Genomic DNA, 21,131 nt, shown 5'->3' on the forward strand with positions numbered 1-21,131 from the left:
ACAGTGAGATGTCAAAGTCAAATCTCTATCTTTAATCACTCACATTTTTTAACTTTGTATATGCCTGCTTTCTACCAGACAATTTCTCAAGTACTTTTGAGCTACGTAAATATGTAAACATACCTAAATTTTAGCAAAACATTATTATTTTTATATTTCTGTTTTGATTTCATGTTTTCTTTGCTCTTATCTTTTACAAGTTGTACTAATTAACGTGTGACTGATAGTACTCATAGTCGTATAAATAATGTCTGGAAGCTATATACAAATATATCAAAGATGCTTTAAAAGACTCCACGCACACATGCTTCTTTTTTATTGAGCGCAAATAATTTCCCACTCAAACAAATCGATTTATTGGCATTATCATTTAATTGAAATATTATAAAAAACACTCAAGTGTCAAACAAACAACTCAAAATCTTACAACAAGTGCGCTCTTATCAAAATACTAGACGTTAAAGCTCTGAGTGTTAAGCTTTCGAGTCGCAGTAGCAAACTCACAGCCACCGCAGTTGCTTAATATTAAACTTCGATTAAATTTATGAATCAGTTGCAATTGTGTAAGCAGCAACGTAAAGTGACTACCACGCGCCAACTGGTTAATGAACTTAACCGCTTTGACAGTACAAAAACAAAAGCAATAAAATTTTGTGAATTACAATTACATCACTGAACTTCTGAACTCAAAGCAGCAGCTTGAACTTGAACTTGAATCAACACACTGAGTGCATACGTCACCGCCTACGTCCTTGTGTGATAGTGAAATTGATATGTTGTGCTATACGCGTATTTTATATTGTTTACTGAGCTACATATTTGTCGGCTTCGGTGTTATCAATTTTCCACTAGTTGCTGCTGTTAGTACGGTGGAACCGAATAGCGAGAAGCCGCATATTATTTTCATACTAGCCGATGATTTGGTAAGTGTTTAAGTCAAGAGAATTGAATAAGTGAGTTATTTGGTTGGTACCAGCGATTTGAGTTTGCAAGATCAGCCGTAAGGATTATGATGCAGTCGTTAAGAATGATATTATAAATATGGAATCCGAATTTCTTCAACGTTGAAATGTCAAATATGTGTCAAAATATGTTAAGGGGGCCATCCCATGTGACGGGTAGGTTTTTTTATATATACTTTGATAGGATTTTAAGCTAAAAATATTGTGTGAAACATGAGTTACAGCGTTCTGAACACCACCGCCTCATAAAAATGGGCTAGCACTTCCTCCACGTTTCCGGCTGATTGGCTTATCGGAAAAAAAATTACCGCGTTTTCATATGTTAGTTTAAATGCATGGAGCGCAAAATAATCAAGTGAATATACAAAAATATTGGACTTTTGGTAAACATTTGGAAAATAAATTTTGAATTTTGCGTTTTTTTTTTTAATTTTTTGCTATAAAAAAATCTAAGTTTTTGGAATTTTTAAATAATAATAGCGTTTACATGTACTGAATGTACCCTACGAATTTCACTTCATTCGGTCAAGTCGTTTTTGAGATACGATGGAGGAAAGTTTGGAAAAACATGGTCAAAGTTTCCAGCTGCCGACTGAGCGCTTCGGACAGCTCCGCCTTCTAACTGCAGTATCTTTACAGTATTTTAGACATTTTTTTGAGCCCATCACATGGTATGACCCCCTTAAGAGAGAAAAAATTTACTAGAAAATCAATTTAATAATTTATTTCCGTGAGACAATTGTCACGATGATTGTCTAAAAAATTAATAAGCGGTGTTACAAGATTATTTAGGATGACAAGTTTAAAAAAGATCTTAGATTGATCTTATATGAACTCAACTGGAACTCCACAAGCATTATTTTAATTTTATTCTGAAAAAGGGAAGTACTTAACCGATATTAAAAATTTTGTGTGCAATAGTCGCTGAAATTCATTTAGATAACTTAATGTTGACCGATATATTTGACAATAGGTCAGTCCTAAGTAATGATGTATGTAGTTATCTGGGAGCCTTGAGATATTAGTTGAAAGTTGATTATTTATATATTTGCCGTCGGAAATGTCCTAATGGAACTTCTCGTCTTGTACGTCACTCACAGAACTCTAATAATTTATCAGTTGCCGTATTTGTGGGCCTACGCTTCCCTTCCTTTTAATGTTTGCCTCAATGAGTCCTGAATCCTGTTTTTTCATTGATTTGGATACTTTGGCACAGGCAGTTCGGCGCTATGTAGGTTGGGTGTGTTGTCCGAAGATAAGTTTGGATACTGGGTAGTGTCTTTGGACAAGGTTGCAATGTAATCAAAATTGACTTAATGGTCGCATACGTCATTATTTTCTCCGTGCAGATCATCAGTGTTCCTATATCCTATTTACATATGTCATCCTTTAAATCAGAAAACTATCCTAAACTCTACTTGGTCTTACATATTCCAGGGCTTCGATGACGTCAGCTTCCGTGGCTCCAATGAATTTCTCACACCCAATATTGATGCGCTCGCTTATCATGGTAAAATTTTGGAACGCTTGTATACGCCGGCGATATGTACGCCTTCACGTGGTGCACTAATGACCGGACGCTATCCCATACATACAGGTGAGAAAAATTTTTAGAACAAAAAACATTTTCCATTAACTTTTCCTAAAAAACATTTGATCTCACAGGCACACAACACTATGTTATTAGCAACGAGGAACCATGGGGCTTGCCCACAAACATAACACTGATGCCGGAAATCTTCCAAAAAGCTGGCTACTCCACCAATCTGGTGGGTAAATGGCATTTGGGTTTCGCCACGCGTGAATACACGCCGACTTATAGAGGTTTCGATAATCACTACGGCTATTGGGGTGGTTTCATTGATTACTATCAGCGACGTAGCCAAATGCCGGTAGGTCTAGTTGTTATATAAATCCTGAATATATACTTATTTAATATATATATATATAATATAATTTCCCAGCTGCCGCACTACTCCATGGGCTATGATTTCTATCGCAACTTGGAGCTCGAATGCGCCGATCGCGGTGTTTATATGACCGATTTACTAACCCGCGAAGCTGAGCGTATAATACTGGCGAATAACAACACGAAGCCACTTTTCCTCTTGCTAAGCCACTTAGCCGTGCATACCGGTAACGCTAATGAACCGTTGCAAGCACCGAGGGAGGAAATTGCGAAATTCAGCTATATCAAAGATCCAAATAGACGCAAGTATGCAGGTGAGGCCAGTTCATAGCCAAGTTAGTGGGACTCAGAAAGATATTACAATCCTTCGGGGCTGTTCGGGTCAACAAGAAAAGTGTGTGGTCTCCATAGCAATTTTTCATGAGATTTGTATTTCGGAGGAATCGCTTTCCCTATGATTAGAAGTAATTTGGAAAGGCTCCACAATCTGCGCTATAGATTCTGATTGAGTTCTTATCGAGTAGTTTTATTTCCCAGTCCCTCTTAAATCACATTGTCGACTGAGGATGAGGTGGAAAAAGTTTCCTCTACATTTTGGTTCAAGTACTTAATTCAGATTCATTGATTTAAATGATATAGGTTCATTTATGAACCAACTTACTGATCCTGGGATGATTTTTGTTCAACTTTTACATATATCTTTGGTTTCCGTAAACTCAGCCATTTTTACGGATTTTAAAGCCTCTCGTAAATATCAAACAAGATACCTTTTGAATTTGTTCCGTTAAAAAATGATAACTTTCTCTGTTTTATCCACAGCGATGGTCTCACGCCTGGATCAGAGTGTTGGCAACATAATAAATGCGCTTGAAGAGGCCAATATGCTTAAGACTTCTATAGTAATCTTTCAATCGGACAATGGTGGACCTTCGGTCGATCTCTTCGCAAACTCAGCATCAAATTGGCCTTTCAAAGGGGTATGTAGTTTAAGATTTCCGGCTTCCAAAACATATTAAATCATCTCCTTACTCCTTCACAGCAAAAGAATACAGCCTGGGAGGGTGGCGTACGGGTTGCTGGCGCCATTTGGAGTCCACTACTGTCGCAACGTCACTCACTATTTCGTCCCACCATGTATATGGGTGATTGGTTACCCACTTTAGCCGCGGCCGCCAATATACCGCTTAACCAAAGTGCATTGCGTTTGGATGGTTTGAATTTATGGCCAACACTTAGTGACGCTACAAATAATGCAAACTATGAAAATTTCGACCGTGAAATAGTGCATTACCTCGATGATGTGTGGCATGTTGCGGCATTACAGCAAGGCGATTGGAAATATGTGAATGGCTCAACAGCGGCAGGACGCTTCAACAATGTGCTCACCTATCGTGAACTCTACGATACCGATCCACGTAGCGTCGATTACTACGCGGCGGTGAAGAACTCAAGCACCTCGTCGGTATTGCAGAGATATGATGAACATCAATTGCAGCGAGCGCATATCAATCAGCTACGTAATGCCGCGAAAGTAGACTGTGGCAATGGCGTACAACGTAGCTGTAATCCGCTATGGGAAGAATGTCTATACAATGTGGCCGTTGATCCATGTGAACGCAACAATTTGGCTTCGTTAAGTGAGTATAGGAAAATACTGAGACGCATGCGTAGAAGTGTGCGCCAACACAGAAGTAACGCTGCGCCGTTAGCCAATCGTAGAGGCAGCTTTGAGCATAGTCCTTCGCGTCATCGTTGCGTGTGGTCGAATTTTTTGGAAGACGCACCCAGTGAGGGTAAGTTGTGGTCACTTAATGAGACTATATTCGTTATTTGCTATAATAATTCCTTCGATTTTGTTACAGAATTCTTCGTTTGTGGTCTTTACGGAATGCCCTGTGAATCTGCTACTTCAGTAGAGGGTATAAATGTAGAGCATATTTGAGGAATGTTGTATGTTATGTTAAAAAGTCGTTAGCATAATAAATATTAGTATTACTCGTACTACTTGAACAGTATGCAGCTATGTTGGTATTGGAATGAGGAAAAACAAGGATTATGTTAAGATAAGGGCCTGTGACCATTTCCAAATGCGAACGGAATGAGAGAAAACCAAGGGTTATGGCAAGATTAGGGTCTGTAGACAGTTCCAAATACGAACGGAATGAGAGAAAAACAAGGATTATGGTGAGATTAGGGTCTGTGGACATACCCAGTTGAGAAGTTTTGTTTAAAACTTTTTCAAATAACGGGGTTTCCAATAGGACGCTACAAAAGTAGGGACAGCAAACGACGCCTTTAACTTTAAGAGCGACTTTAAGAGCGCTATGTCCAATTTATGGTTGTCATAATCAACAAATTGATCGTGTCAGATCAACAATCGAGAGTCTAGTGAAAAAATTTGAATACAAAAATTTACAGTACAAAATTTTTCCCGTGCCAGTGAGACAAAGAAGTGCCAGTAATGTCGAGATTATTGCTGCCGTTAGGGCATCAATTGAGACGCAAATCAGTATCTTATACGTCGTTCTCAAGCGTTGGGCATCTCTGCGACGTCGTTGTGCCGAATTTAGCGAAAAGATCTTGGCCTACATCCTCACAAGATCAAATTGACGCAAGAACTGAAGCCGCTTGACCACCATAATCGTAGTATGTTCGAGAATTGGGCTGAGCAACAACTTGAAAATGATCCGGATTTTCTGCGAAAAATAATCTCCAGCGATGGGGCTCATTTCTGGCTGAATGGCTTCGTCAATAAGCAAAATATACATTTATGACCGGCGGCGTCATTGGACCGTACTTTTTCCGTGATGATCAAGGCCGGCACGTTACTGTGAATGGGAATCGCTACCGTTCAATAATGGCATCGAATGTAGATATCCCAAATCGTTTTTGTTTTATATAAAAAAATTCTTATTGAAAAACCCTTTACATGATCTGGATCATGCAATCATAATTTCCACTGAAGGCCCTCTAGTATGCTCACCGAATATTCGTAGCCAGTAAAGGACAATAAAGCCAAAGAAGTTTACCATTTTAACAGACCAGCTACAAATCGACTTTATGGTCCTCAGAACATTGGCAACGGCGAATACCGCAGACGATGGAACGATGGAACGATGAGCTGTACGAGTTATACGACGACATTGACATAGTTCAGCGAATAAAAAGACAGCGGCTACGCTGACTAGGTCATGTTGTCCGAATGGACGAAAACACTCCAGCCCTGAAAGTGTTCGATGCAGTACCCGCCGGAGGAAGCCGAGGAAGGGGAAGGCCTCCACTTCGGTTACACTTGCAATCTCCAACTGGCGCCGAACTACGAAGGAAAAAGAGGAGTGGCGCGCTCTCATCGATTCGGCTATAACCGGCTAAACTGTTGAACGCCTATAACATACATACAGTTACTAATCGACTATCATTTCAATCTCTATATTTATTATATTGGAAGAGAGTAAAGTACTATATAAATCCTCCCATTCGCTAAATTAATTATTTTTAATCTTTCTCTACCTCAGTACTAAATAATTTATAGACGTCTAGTTATTTAAATGAGCTCAGGGCAACAACTTTCAAGGCAACCCTTACTTTCATTCACTCTTCCATACAATACATTATATTAAATAATTCAAACAACATTAACCATAATATATATGTACCTGCCTGGAGTTCGAAACAGTTGCATAAATAAATTGATAAAGAAAACCCAAAAACAATTACTCCCCCAAACGCTAAATAAGCTCCGGTCGTCTATAGATCAAACTGCTATCACTCTTTAACACACAAACCATAGTGGTGCTCAGCTGATCTGGCTCTCTCTCTCTCTCTCTCTCTCTCTCTCTGACGCTTACACTCTCTGTTTACTGTAGTTAAAGTTGCTCTTACCGATCGCGCGCACTATAACGGTCGCTCGTCGTAGTATGCGAGCTTAACTAAATCTCCGCGAAGTGGGTCTATTTACAATAAACAGTATGGAAGCGTATAGTTTATTTATGCAGATTTTGTGTTTGTGTTTACTGTTGATTAAATTAAAATGCTGGACAAGCAATTTAGTTAGTTAACCGCGCTCAGCGTAACGAAACGGTTTGAATTTGTGCTATACGACACGACGGACAGTTCAATTGCTCGGTAGTGGTTGAAAGCAGTACTTGAACGGGTGTTTGAGGTATTTTTTGATTGATTGATTGCATTGTGGGTGTTAGAATTTTACGTTTTTTCAACAATTAAATTTAATAAATTGCGCTAATTGTAGTTGATTTTAAAAGTTTTTGAATTAAGTTCTAAAAATATAAATTTTTGTAGTTTCAATATCAGTTCTAAAAATTTGCACTTTCCACACTGAAATGTGTGCAATAAACTACTAATTTAGTTGTACACATTTCCAATTAGTTATTTCACACATTTTTCGGTAGTACCCAGTGTTTAAGCGCATACTGAAATTCTCCCACCACTTCATGGTCCATTGACTGGGCATTGTTTATACTGAAGCCACATTAAAACGACGATCATTATCAACTGCCAAACCGTGCGTTGTATGTGAGAATATGACAATTCAACCATTCAAGTGCATAAATCAGCGAAGTAAGTCGGTGGCTGTCGATAAAAAACAAAACAACAACAACATAAGCAACAAAAACAAAACAAAATACCAGCAAGTATTAAATAACAGAAACTACACTAAAACAGAAGATAAATGAGTTAAAATAAATTAAGCTGAAAATCAAAGTAAATTACTAGCTACTTAGAACGCTAGCTAATGAAGCGCTATAATGAAGACTGGAAACTAGTCGGAAAAAATGTGAAAAAATATATTAAAAAAATAAAAAATTTTAAAATAAAAAAAAATTAAAAATAAAAAAATTTTAAAATAAAAAATAATAAAAAAAAAAAAAACAAAAAAATTAAAAATAAAGCATATAAAATAAAATAAACGAAAAAAATGAAAATTAAAAATATTTAAAATTCCTAAAGATATAAAAATTTAAAGAAATAAATAAAAATAATTTTAAGAATAAAATGAAAAAAAAAATCAAATGAAAAAAGCTTATTAAAAATACTCCAATGAAAGAAAAAATAAAATCTTGGAAATAAAAACTACTTCAAAATAATCTTAACTAGCTGCTAGTAATTTGGTTAATTTTTTTCTAGTTATCCAGCCGATTTTGCTTGATAAATAAGCGTAAAAAAATTTAAAAAAAAAAAATAGAATAAAAAAATTTAAACAAAAAAATTTTAATAAAAAAATTATAAATAAAAAATTCAAAATAAAAAAAAAAATTAATGAATTAAAATATCGAAAAAAAAAATAAATTATATAAAAATTTAAAGAAATAAATCAAAAAAAAGTTTCAAGAAAAAAATTATAAATAAAAAATTCAAAATAAAAAAAAATAAAAATTTAATGAATTAAAATATCGAAAAAAATAAATTATATAAAAATTTAAAGAAATAAATAAAAAAAAAGTTTCAAGAAAAAAATTAAAAAAAAAATCAAATGAAAAAAGCAAATTAAAAATATTCTAATAAAAGAAAAAATAAAAGTATGAAAAAACTACTTCAAAATAATCTTAACTAGCTGCAAGTAATTTAGCCATTTTTTTTCTAGTTAGCCAACCGATTTTGCTTGATAAATAAGCGTAAAAAAAATTTTAAAAGAAAAATAAAATAAAAAAAATTTTAAAACAAAAAAAATTTTAATTAAAAAGTTATAAATAAAAAATTCAAAATAAAAAAAAAATAAAAATTTAATGAATTAAAATATCGAAAAAAAATAAATTATATAAAAATTTAAAGAAATAAATCAAAAAAAAAAAGAAAAAAATTAAAAAAAAAAATCAAATGAAAAAAGCAAATAAAAAATATTCTAATAAAAGAAAAAATAAAACTATGAAAAAACTACTTCAAAATAATCTTAACTAGCTGCAAGTAATTTAGCCATTTTTTTTTCTAGATAGCCAACCGATTTTGCTTGATAAATAAGCTGCTATCTCGAATACATACTTGTGCTTACAGACATATACTATACAAACATAAAAGTACATATCTACATAAATCTATATAGGAATGCAAGTATATACTTAAATCTTCTACACCTCTACGTAGGTAAATAATTACGTACAACCTTATGCATAGGCACAACTCAGTGTATATGTTGTTTTTCTTATTTCTGAGCATTAAACGAAAATGTATAAAACGTGAAAAAGTGCACAAAAGCCACAAAAAAGCGTTAAATGGGTATATAAAAATGTTTATTTGAAGTTCTTAAGCGGCTAGCACAATGCCAGCACAAGTGGAAATTCAGTGAGAAAACAAAGATGCGCGCATGTTTCGCCCTGTGACTTAAATAAATTTGCATTGCAAGTAGATAAGCGCCGCATTTACATACTCGTACATAAATGTTTTGCTAAAAAATTTCTAAACCATTTTTTGACTTTTTGAAATTATTTGTACTTAATGAAAATGTCGCTAAAGTAGACAGCTGTCAAGCTGCATGGCGAAAGTTAGATAAATATGTGCACTTATACGAGTCAGTCATTGATTTGATTTAGCGGTTTTAGGTGAACATATAACGCAACGAGTGGGACATGTGGGAGTTCAAGGCTTTCAAATGAAGACGTCCAAATTAGATGGATTTAATTTTTTATTAATTTTTCCAACGTAATTTAAATGAACCGCTTGCTTTAGCATTTTTTGGTTGAGCTCCCTTTCATATCTCATTACAACTCCTTACTAAGATTTTCTGATGTTTTGGCTCTCTGTGTTTTCTTTAAAGTTGACATTTTACTTATAAAAGCTTATTAAGAGATGAGATCCAAATTGTCTGAAAACAATTTAAAACTTAATCGAAATAAAGTGCTTTTAGTCTTTGATTGTACAAAAATCAGCTTTAGCTATGCAATCTCCACTTTGTTCTTGGAAACATGAGTATTTATCATCTCAAGACCCGACTAAAATGTGTATACTTAAATTGGAGGAAAAGTCTCGACATTGTTATATTGAAATGTGAGGCCCGAGCTTTGTTTTCATGTGGTTTGCAAAAAAAATTTAATAAAGATTACCTTGAAATCTTAAGTATTTTTTAGCAAATCTATACTCTGTCAAATATATAATAGACCAGCCGAGAATCACAGAAATCGTCTTGTAGTAAATGACCATCACAACGTTTAACTTAAAAGTTAATCTCAGTTTCAACATACATAGTTCGCCGTAATAAAATTCTTATTAAAGCTTTCTTGAAGGCTGATACAAACCGCTAACTCTATTGTGTTATCTCTCAAATCGTTTTGGTTCAAGCTCATTACCTTAACGAGAACTGTTACGAAATTCCCAATCTGACGTAAGATGTTCTAAGAAGAGTATTGAACACCAGGTTCCTCGTTGTATGATATTGTCGTCTATGATTTAGTACATTATGTGTTTAGTTAGAAAATACTAAGTATATTTTAATTTAATAATAGTTTTCACACTTCTCAATCCAGGAAAAGATTAGTTGACTTTAGCAGTAAAACAAAAAAAAAAACAAGTAAGAAAGGGCTAAGTTCGGGTGTAACCGAACATTTTATACTCTCGCAATTTATTTATTTAACTTTATTTATATTATATAATACACAATTTGACCCACATATTCGTCATATATATTATATAAAGTCCATTGAAAGTTGGAAACCATAATATTAGGTTAGAAGCATCGAGGTCCTCGTGTTCGATATATGGGGCCTTAAAAACCTATGGTCCGATTTCGGCGATTTTTAGAATGGGGCTGCCACACTATTAACATAGTATTTGTGCAAAGTTCTGCACCGATATCTTCGCTGGGCGACGCCACGCCCATTTTCCATTTTGTAAAAAAATCTGAGTGCAGCTTTCATCTGCCATTTCTTATGTGAAATTTAGTGTTTCTGACGTTTTTCGTTAGTGAGTTAACCCACTCTTAGTTATTTTCAACCTAACTTTTGTATAAGAGGTGGGCGTGGTTATGATCCGATTTCTTTAATTTTTGGACTGTATTAAGAAGTGGCTAAAAAAAACGACTGCAGAAAGTTTGGTTTATATAGCTTTATTGGTTTGCGAGATATGTACAAAAAACTTAGTAGGGGGCGGGGCCACGCCCACTTCCCCAAAAAAATTACATCCAAATATGCCCCTTCATAGTGCGATCCTTCATAGCAAATTTTATTTCCATAGCTTTATTTATGGCTTAGTTATGGCACTTTATGTGTTTTCAGTTTTCGCCATTTTGTGGGCGTGGCTTCCTATGGTGCCAAGAAATAAGTGTGTCAAGTTTCATCAAGATATCTTAATTTTTACTCAAGTTACAGCTTGCACGGACGGACGGACAGACAGACATTCGGATTTGAACTCCACTCTTCACCCTGATCACTTTGGTATATATAACCCTATATCTAACTCGTTTAGCTTTGGGTGTTACAAACAACCGTTATGTGAACAAAACTATAATACTCTCTTAGCAACTTTGTTGCTAGCAACTTTGTTGCGAGAGTATAAATATTGTTTTCAATACACTGAGCAACACTCCAGTATTTTTCGATATACAAATAATTTTTTTCGAAGAACAAACTTTGATCCTTCTTCGCACCTGTTTTTTATGCCATTGAATTAAGAAGAAAATTTTGATTTTCTCTATATTTTGGATATTCTAGTAACTATATCCAGTAATTAAAAATATATTTTTAAAAAGTCACTTTTCGAATCCAAATATTTCGATTTTAGAGGCGAACTTCGAAAATCGGAGTATACAATTTTTTACTTATGATTCAATCTCCTGAAAATATTAAGTTTGGTCCAATACCCAGAAAATCGATTTTGCCGTATATTGTTATTGATATTTTATTCTCAACCTATATGATGCCTGATCTTTTTCCGATCCAATTATATTTTCATACTTAACCCCAATCTTTAATTCCAATAAGAAAACATTTTTCGTTATTTTTTTACATCATTTTATTACTTACATTATTTCAATTTATTAATTTCATTATTTAGAAAGAATATCAATATATATTTAAACAAACAAAACGCATCTGCTCGCAAATGCAACGCTTCACAAAGTGGCATGCTTGGTTTATTTATTCAGTACCAACTGATTAATGTTACAAGCTAAATTACAGCAACTATTAAGCTAATTAACTAACCGATTTCTTATCTGAAAATAATTAAAACTATTTGTTTTCTAAATATGTAAGTGAGTGAATGACATATAAGCAAACAACTTTTGCCGATTGACTGAAAGTTACATTCGAAAATTTCCAGCGCATTTTGCAATTGACGTATTGGTGTATATATATATATATATATATATATATATATATATATACATATACATAATATAAATGCATATACATATACATTTGTAAGTTTATTGGCGCTATTTAATACGGTTAAGTAAATTAAGACACGCCAGCATGCAAACTGACAAAAAAAACACTGTCTAATTCGACATAACAAATTATTTAATGAGCATCGACACCCACTGCTGTGAAGATTAGACAAATTACAGAGTTATTGATTGTATAAAAGCTTATTCGAAGTATTCCTCGAATTAGAGGGTTACACATGCCACGAAGTGACGTACAGTTTATATGAGTATGAGTGGAGTTACTTAAGCGTCTCTTAAGATCGAATCGTAGTTCATAGAAACGAAGATGTTTCTCAGCAAAATGTGTTTTTGGCACGATTCTATGACCGCATATGTATAGGGTTTATTTAGGTTTATTGATGGTTTAGGAAAAAAAATTCGAACCTAATTCAAATTTTTTACTGTTCTTAGAACCCGCTAACCTATTCCAAGTCGGTTTCCTCTATCCTCTAACAAACGTTATTTCGATACATATATTATAGTTAACCTTAATCCTTTTATTCCCATCTAGAAGAGCAACCCATAGTTAGTCATCCAATATGATATCCTCACTCTTCGTATAAGGCACCACAAATTCAATTATCGACGATAGTTTGGAAACCATAAAGTGATTATAAAACATTGTGAATTTTCAAGTTTTGAAGCACACTACACTTTACATATCTAGTCACTATCATTACGAGACAGTTTATCAAAACGACAACCACTCGACTTAATACATTTTTTTTAATTTAATTTGTTCTTGAGAAAAGTGTTCATGTGCTTTTGTGACTGGGAAAATATGCTGGACTCAAAACGTACAGATCGAATCTTCTTCTTCACTGGCGTAGACACAGCTTACGCGGTTATAGCCGTACAGATCGAATGGGTGACGAATTATATGATGGATAAGAGGATGGTACTCGACTTAAGTTAGCTCTTGGCAATGGAAATAAATATTTCTAAATAAAAATATATGTTGTTATTACAACAGTCCCGCCTAGTTACTGTTTTTGTTGTTTGTTCGATTCGTCACTCTCTAAGGTTTATTGATTGGATGGAAATTACTATTCTTAAAGTGGTGATATTACTTTCATCTTATTACTTCAAGTACGCAGCCCTTCTGATATTGTTTTTTAATTAAGTAACTAGGAACATGATTGATCGACTAGAAAGTTAAACAAATTAGAATCATTGAAATAGGTAATTAATTGTACAAGGAATGAGGTAACATATGCTACATATAGGTATGTATGCATAGAGCAATCGATTCCCTAGTGGCTAAAAAGTCAAAGTTAAAGTTACATTGCGGTGAATTTTACGATAAATGAGATTGTAGTCTGTGATACGAATTGAGTTGAAAAAAAGTAATAATATTTTTTCTAATACATAAATTCATATTTTGATAAAGTACAACAGCTGAGAGCAGATTCTCAAGAGGGAAGGGAAGAATTCCTGAGAAAATTGCATCTTGTGTGCTGGTGTCTTGTCTTCTTCTTCTTGACTGGCGTAGACACCGCTTATCGCGGGTATCCCTCCTTCTGGCAGTTTGGCGCCAATTGGTTATACCAAGCGAAGCCAGGTCCCTCTCCACCTGGTCCTTCCATCGGAGTGGAGGTCTCCCTCTTCCTCAGCTTCCACCAGCGGGTACTGCATCGAACACTTTCAGAGCTGGAGCACTTTCATCTATTCGAACAACATGACCCATACAGCGTAGCAGCTGTCTTTTTATTCGCTGGACTATGTCTATGTCGTCGAATAACACATACAGCTCATCGTTCCATCGTCTGCGGTATTCGCCGTTGCCAATGTTTAAGGGACCATAAATCTTCCGCAAAAACTTTCTCTCGAAAACTCCTAGTGCCGATGTTGACATCGCCCACACTTCTGCACCGTAAAGTAGGACGGGAATGATGAGAGACTTGTAGAATTTGTTTTTTAATCGTCGATAGAGGACTTTACTTTTCAATTGCCTACTTAGTCCATAATAGCACCTGTTGGCAAGAGTGATTCTGCGTTGGATTTCCAGGCTGACATTGTTATTGCTGTTAATGCTGGTTACCAGGTAGACGAAATTATCTACAACTTCAAAGTTATGACTGTCGACAGTGACGTGGGAGCCAAGACGCGAATGCGCTGACTGTTTGTTTGATGACAGGAGATATTTCGTCTTGTCCTCGTTCACCACCAGACCCATACGCTTCGCTTCTTTATCCAGTCTGGAACAAGCAGAACTAACGGCGCGGGTGTTGTTTCCAATGATATCGATATCATCGGCGTACGCCAGTAGCTGTACACACACTGTCTTGTCTAAATGACTATAAAGGTCTTCTATCGTATTCGTACTATAAATAGGAGGTTTTTATGAGATCGAAGAAATTATTCTTATAAGGTCAGAAAATATTCGTTTTGACCGTGCTCCATAATCTTAATACATTCTCAAAAACACTTGGATCACATAAAGGGTTTTAATAAGTGCGCTAAAAAAGTTTAAATTGTTTATTCCTGTGAAAGTACATTTGATTCCATTATGTATGGAACTCGATTTCTTTTGCATGGCCACCATGGTCAGGCTTGTAGAAGTACAGACGCTGAATCCAATTTTCAACGATTTTCAACCATAAATCCGCCGATACTGCTGAAATATCACGTTTAATAGTCGTACGAAGTTCCTCAATCGACGCTGAATTGTTGGCATAGACCATAGACTTGACGTAGCCCCACAGGAAATAGTCTAACGACGTCAACTCGCACGACCGAGGTGGCCAATTGATTGGACCATTTCGTGAGATAACACGTTCACCAAACTTGGTTATCAATAAAATCATCAAATTCGGGCCAAAAATATTCAGTTATCTTTGAGCGGTAGCGATCCCCATTCACAGTAACGTGCCGGTCTTGATTATCACGGAATAAGTACGGCCCAATGACGCCGTCGACCCATAAACCGCACCATGCCGTATTTTTTCGGAATGCAATGGTGACTTATGGAGTACATGTAGATTGTTGCCTGACCAATAACGCATATTTTGCTTCTTGACGAAGCCATTCAGCCGGAATAAGCCACATCGCTGAAGATGATTTTTGCGTGAAAATCCGAAACATTTTCAAGTAGTTGCTCAGCCCAATTCACGAACATAAGGCGATTCTAATGTTCAAGCTACTTCAGTTCTTGCGTCAATTGATCTTGTGAGGATATAGACCGAGATATAATTGCAAAATTCGGCACAACGACGTCACAGAGATGCCCAACGCTTGAAGAACGACGTGTGAGAGAATGATTTGGGTCTTTCTCAATTGATGCGCTAGCGGCAGCAATATTCTCGACACTACGGGCACTTCTTTGTCTCACTGACATGGGAACATTTTGTACTGTTCCTGAGGTTTAAAAATTTTCCACTAGACGCTCAATTGTTGGACGATTATGTCCCATAAATTGGACGTAGGAACTTAAAATTGAGGTCAGTGACTCCGAATTTCGGTAGTAAATTTTAATAATTTCGGCTCGTTGTTGGATCGTATATCGTTCCATGATGAAATGGCAAACCTTACTGAAGAGAAAAGAGCGGGAAAAAATATGGCATCGTTTGTTGTTCCTATTGGGCTACTTTTGAAGCGGCCCCTTTGAATAACTCTTTATGTACGTGTAAGCTCACCATTGAATTAGTACCTTATTCAGTTCAGTCCTTGTTAATTGTTGAGTTGTTGAGTTTCCGATGACTGTATGTTTATTGCCACAAATTCGGCAACGCAGCAGTATTTTGAGATAATATTTGGTAAATTTTTTTATATGTATAACAAAATCAACTACAACAACAATAACAACAATGAACAAATAAACAACAAATAAATAAATTGTGTATTTAAGCAATAAATATTTTGACAATAATACATACAAATATATATTTATATATTTTATATTGTAGATAAACTCAATAGAAGTGACATGATTTGAGCTTCGCGCGAAAACTATAAATAAAACTGAAGATCTCTTACCGACAGCTGTGTTTAGTCTAACCTCTAATCGATACAATTAAATTGTTTAGCAACTCGGATATTAAGCGGATAATCTATACCTCAACATGCATAAAATTATGTGGGATTTCCACCAAGCATTCGCAATTATATTGTTATGCTACAATGTGCTGACGGCAGCACAAAGTAATGATAAACCCAATATAGTAATTATATTGGCTGATGATCTGGTAAGTGTAGTCTAACATCTTTACAATTATCTTGAGTTTATTTGTAATTTATATTCATTTTCATTTTCAGGGTGTTGATGATGTCAGTTTTCGTGGCTCCAATCAATTTCTAACACCCAACATCGATGCTTTGGCTTATAGTGGTGTCATTTTGAAAAATCTCTACACACCATCAATGTGTACGCCCTCACGATCGGCGCTATTAACGGGAAAATATCCAATACATACAGGTGAGTAGGCAAAGAATTTAATCAATATTTTAAGTCGAAAATATGTCAATCAATGCAAGGACTTATAAAACTTTGCCGCTTTCTTTCAGGTATGCAACACTATGTCATACCGAACGATCAACCATGGGGTCTACCACTAAACGAGACGACAATGGCGGAGATCTTCAAACAGCACGGTTACTACACGAGCATTATTGGCAAATGGCATCAGGGTATGTCACGTAAGGCATACACGCCCACAAAACGCGGCTTCGATCATCACTTCGGCTACTTGGGCTCCAACATAGATTACTACGAACATACGCTGGATGCTACGGTGCGTTCAAAATTCATAATTTACAAAAACAAAAGACGTTGCAAATCTCATTTGAATTTACATAGATATAAAAAAAATATTTGCAAATCAAAAACATTATTTGCTCGTATTACCGGCTAATAATAATGAGTATTTTTCTATAGGCTAAAAATTTATCACTCGGTCACGATTTTCGTGACAACTTGGCTGTGTCGCGCGAATATATCGGCACCTATGTCACAGATCTACTCACCGATGCGGCGACCAATCTGATAAGCAAACACGATGCCACCAAACAACCGTTGTTTTTGCTGCTATCTCAACTAGCACCACATGCTGGCACCGATGAGATACCATTACAGGCACCTGCCGAGGAAGTTGCGAAATTTTCATACATTAAAGATGAGAACAAACGAATGTATGCGGGTGAGTTGAAGCAGTAAAATGCTAATTTAAGGGAGATCACGTGCTTGTCGTAAAAATGTGGGGATATAAGTACTAATAATGAGTTCATCGATGGTCTCGGAAGATCATAAAAAGGGTTGAAAGGTTTTTTAGAACTACCGTTCGTATAATTTCCGATAGCGCGATGTAGCGAGAATGGGCCTAAATCTCGAGGACTCCTCTACGCTTTCGCATTAGGCTCGCAATGAAGATCGTTTGGCCTTCCTAATCTCATACTTATAGATGGCAAGGTCTGCTTTATACAAAGCGTCACTTAGACCACTCGTGTTGAAGATCTGATCTCAGAAAGCTCCGGTGTCCACCAAAGAGGTTTCCAAGAAGATCGTTTGGCCTTCCTAATCTCAGACTTATAGATAGCCAGGCCTGCTTTATACTAAGCCCAGTCGTCACTTAGACAACTGTTACGAGCCTTATTAGAAAACCTTCGGCTTGAAGCTCTAAACTCAGAAAGCTCCGGTGTCCAGCAAAGAGGTTTCCTTTTGCCCTTCCGAGTTTTCGGAACATAGACGCTTTCACGGGTGGTGCTACACGTCTGCAGAGGACACAGAGTCTTTTGTGATGGTTAGACCGAAAGAGCGAAACAAAGTTTCCTACAATATAGGTCCCAAATGCTGTTCCTAAGGTTCCTATACTAAAATACATATTAGAGCTGTAAAACTATGAGTGAACCTCTGCTATATATCATTAAACTCTTCTTCATTTTATTTGTAGCTATGGTGTCGAAGCTTGATCAAAGTGTGGGTTCCGTAATAGATGCGCTTGCAAATAAAGGTATACTCAACAATACCATTCTGCTATTTTTATCCGACAACGGTGGACCAACAGTGGGGCTGCTGGCCACTACAGCCTCCAATTATCCACTCAGAGGTGTAAGTACAAAATGTGAACTCCAGCAATACTTAATTTTCCACTATTTATATACATTTATATTCTTTCGCAACAGCAAAAGAACTCGCCTTGGGAGGGTGGCATACGTTCGTCGGGCGTGATTTGGTCACCGCTGCTTGAAAATTTAGGCACCGTTTGGAAACAACAGCTCTACATTGGCGATCTGCTACCCACCTTAGCGGCGGCGGCTAACATACCACTAGACACACAGCAAATGAACCTTGACGGTTTGAACCTTTGGTCTGCACTCAAATACGGCTACGATGCGGTGGAGCGTGAGATTGTGCACAACATTGACGATATCTTCGATTACGTCTCATATGGCAAAGGCAAATGGAAGTTTATCAATGGCACCACCGAGAGTGGCGACTATGATGGCTGGCTTAGTGCGCGTCAGCCGGAGAGCGACGCAGAGGTAGATCCACGTGCTGCCGCTTATGAAGAGCTCATTAAGAACACCAGCGTCTGGCAGCAGTTATCCGAAATAAATGCAAAAACGGCGCTACCGGGTGCGGTCAACATAACGAAATTGCGTGAAGATGCCGCAATCAGTTGTCTGCTCACCAATGGCACACAGGGTGTGGCATGTGAACCGCTGTTGGGACCGTGTCTCTTCGATATCGATGTGGATCCGTGTGAGCAAAATAATTTATACGAGGCGATGAGTGATGGCAAAGTGGTGCAAGAGTTGCTTACGCGTGTGGCGCATTTCCGCGAGACTGCGCATGCGCCCAATAATAAACCGTTAGATCCGAAATGTGATCCGCGCTTGTACGATGGCGAGTGGACGTGGTGGGAAGACATACAAGATGGCGTCGATGACGATGATCAGAGCACTGAGGGTGGCGATGGTGCGCCGAATTTACGACTGAGCGGTCTTTTGTTGAGCTTTTCGTTCGGCTGTCTGTTTGTTATTAACCTTTTCAAGTATTCCTGTAGGTTTTAAGCATAAAGCGAGAGTTATGTGTAAAACAACTAATAATTATATAAATATGTAAATAAAACAATAATTTATGCCGTAATTTAAACAGAATTTTAAATTTGTTTGACTATAATTACAGAAAATATTTTATAGCGCATACATATATCTCGTAAACTTTATTTTTCAAACCACTTTTTTAAAAACTCGTATCGGTGGTCCCGTTCAGGAGTTATGTGAGGTTTTCCATGGGAACTCTGTATGCTTGTTTTTTGCTATTTTTTAAGGACATTACATTAGGTTGGCTAATGTTATAACTGTGTAATCCAAGATCACCAAGATCAGTAAAATCGATTGAGATTTACCGGAGTTATGACCATTCAAAGAGTTGTATTGCTCCACTGTAGTGCTCTGCTCTGGTCAGCTTGGGTCAGCGGATATACCTTGGAGAAATGAAATGAACAAAACGGATATGTAGCAAGCGGAAACGGGTATTTGACCGGCACCAACTCAAACTTAAACTGGAACCTTGATCACCGGAAATAGGAACCGGAAGTTCTGCATGAACGGAAGTCAAATTGGCGGAAGTATATGGTGGACAGGAAAATTATCTTCAACAGGAAATATCTAGAGTACAAAAGATACGAAAATAGTCAACTTCTGTATTTAACATTTGTTGCCTGTATATGAAAAGCTTCCATTTGTTTCATGTCCGCCCTTCTTATGAGACTTCCGTTTCCTTTAGTATTTTAGAATTGTTACGTGGCTCGTTTCTGGTTCCGATTACATCGTATCCGCCGTTATGACAGCCATTTCCGTTGATTTACTTCCATTGCACATTGAACTTCCGGTTCCAACCTCCGGTTTAGGTTGGTGACAGTCAAATATCCGGTTCCGGCTACTTCATTTCCGTCCATGTCCATTTCCTCTCCCCAATGTACATCTGTTGACCCCTATATACTCGACCTGCTAAATATTAATATGGCTAAACTGCGCTGCCCAACCGAGCTGGGCAGAGCTTTGGTGAGGAGCACCACAACTCTTATGATCATAACTCCGGTAAATCTCAACTGATTTTGATGACCTTGGTGTCATATGTAAGAAAATTTTCACAACTATAAGACTGGAGTAATAAATTCAAAAGAGAGAATAATGCAACCTACAATACTATAAGAAATTGACAACTCGTATTTTGTCACTTCAAAGTCTCAACAATTTTGTCGCATAGTGCAAATGCTTGAAAAGTGCTTAGTTATAAATAAAAATAAATATTTAAAATATTTGTTTTTTATTATATTTTAAGACAGAGTAAGTGCTATTAGCCGTTAGTGGCATAACAAGTACCCATTCTATACAGACACACACTGCAAAGATAAACAAATATTGATAATGCAATTACTGTCAGACAATCATTTACAGTTACACACTTCATTGCTTTACATTTGAGTGAGCACTTGATTTCGCAGAAGCAAGATTTGTAATAAAAGTTTAATAAGAAAAATGTGTATGTACTACAAAGACCTTGTCTTTATCTTTAAAACGGTATATGGGACTTTTAAATGAAGCGAACGCAGCTCTATAAACTATAGTGAGGTAATCTTTATAGCGGCAACTATTTTTAATTTAATGGTTCTAATCATTTCGCTTTCTTAAGAATTTCTGCGTAAAATGAGAAGATATGACCTCAAAATTGAGAAAAGGTGCATGAACTCTTACTCTAATTTGGCACAGTGTGACATTTTAAGCTAATTTCATTCAAAATTTTAATTTCTTAAAGCATTAATCGATGTTCTCAAAATTCTTATGTGCTTTCCTAGCTAACAACTATACTTCATTGTATAGTTTAACAATCAAACGTCAAAATCAGCTGTTTTCAACTTCACAACTGTCATCATGACTGCAACGT

The 21,131-nt window shown here is 36.3% G+C and overlaps 2 protein-coding genes across 2 annotated transcripts; both read left to right on the forward strand.

The window, feature by feature from the left end:
• Positions 1–485: 485 nt before the first annotated feature.
• Positions 486–4,886, forward strand: LOC128921776 (arylsulfatase B). The gene is made up of 7 exons (XM_054229993.1): positions 486–923; positions 2,400–2,559; positions 2,628–2,854; positions 2,927–3,185; positions 3,691–3,848; positions 3,911–4,664; positions 4,734–4,886. The coding sequence occupies exons 1-7, from the start codon at positions 774–776 to the stop codon at positions 4,811–4,813; spliced, it is 1,788 nt and encodes a 595-aa protein (XP_054085968.1). The 5' UTR covers positions 486–773; the 3' UTR covers positions 4,814–4,886.
• A 1,990-nt stretch (positions 4,887–6,876) lies between these two features.
• On the forward strand, positions 6,877–19,339 carry LOC105210204 (arylsulfatase B). The gene is made up of 7 exons (XM_054229992.1): positions 6,877–7,033; positions 16,150–16,428; positions 16,499–16,658; positions 16,748–16,974; positions 17,118–17,379; positions 18,130–18,287; positions 18,362–19,339. Exons 2-7 carry the CDS (start codon positions 16,306–16,308, stop codon positions 19,250–19,252), a joined length of 1,821 nt encoding a protein of 606 aa, XP_054085967.1. The 5' UTR covers positions 6,877–7,033; positions 16,150–16,305; the 3' UTR covers positions 19,253–19,339.
• The last annotated feature ends 1,792 nt before the right edge of the window (positions 19,340–21,131 follow it).

This window comes from Zeugodacus cucurbitae, chromosome 4 (assembly GCF_028554725.1).
Source record: "Zeugodacus cucurbitae isolate PBARC_wt_2022May chromosome 4, idZeuCucr1.2, whole genome shotgun sequence".
NCBI lineage: Eukaryota > Metazoa > Arthropoda > Insecta > Diptera > Tephritidae > Zeugodacus > Zeugodacus cucurbitae.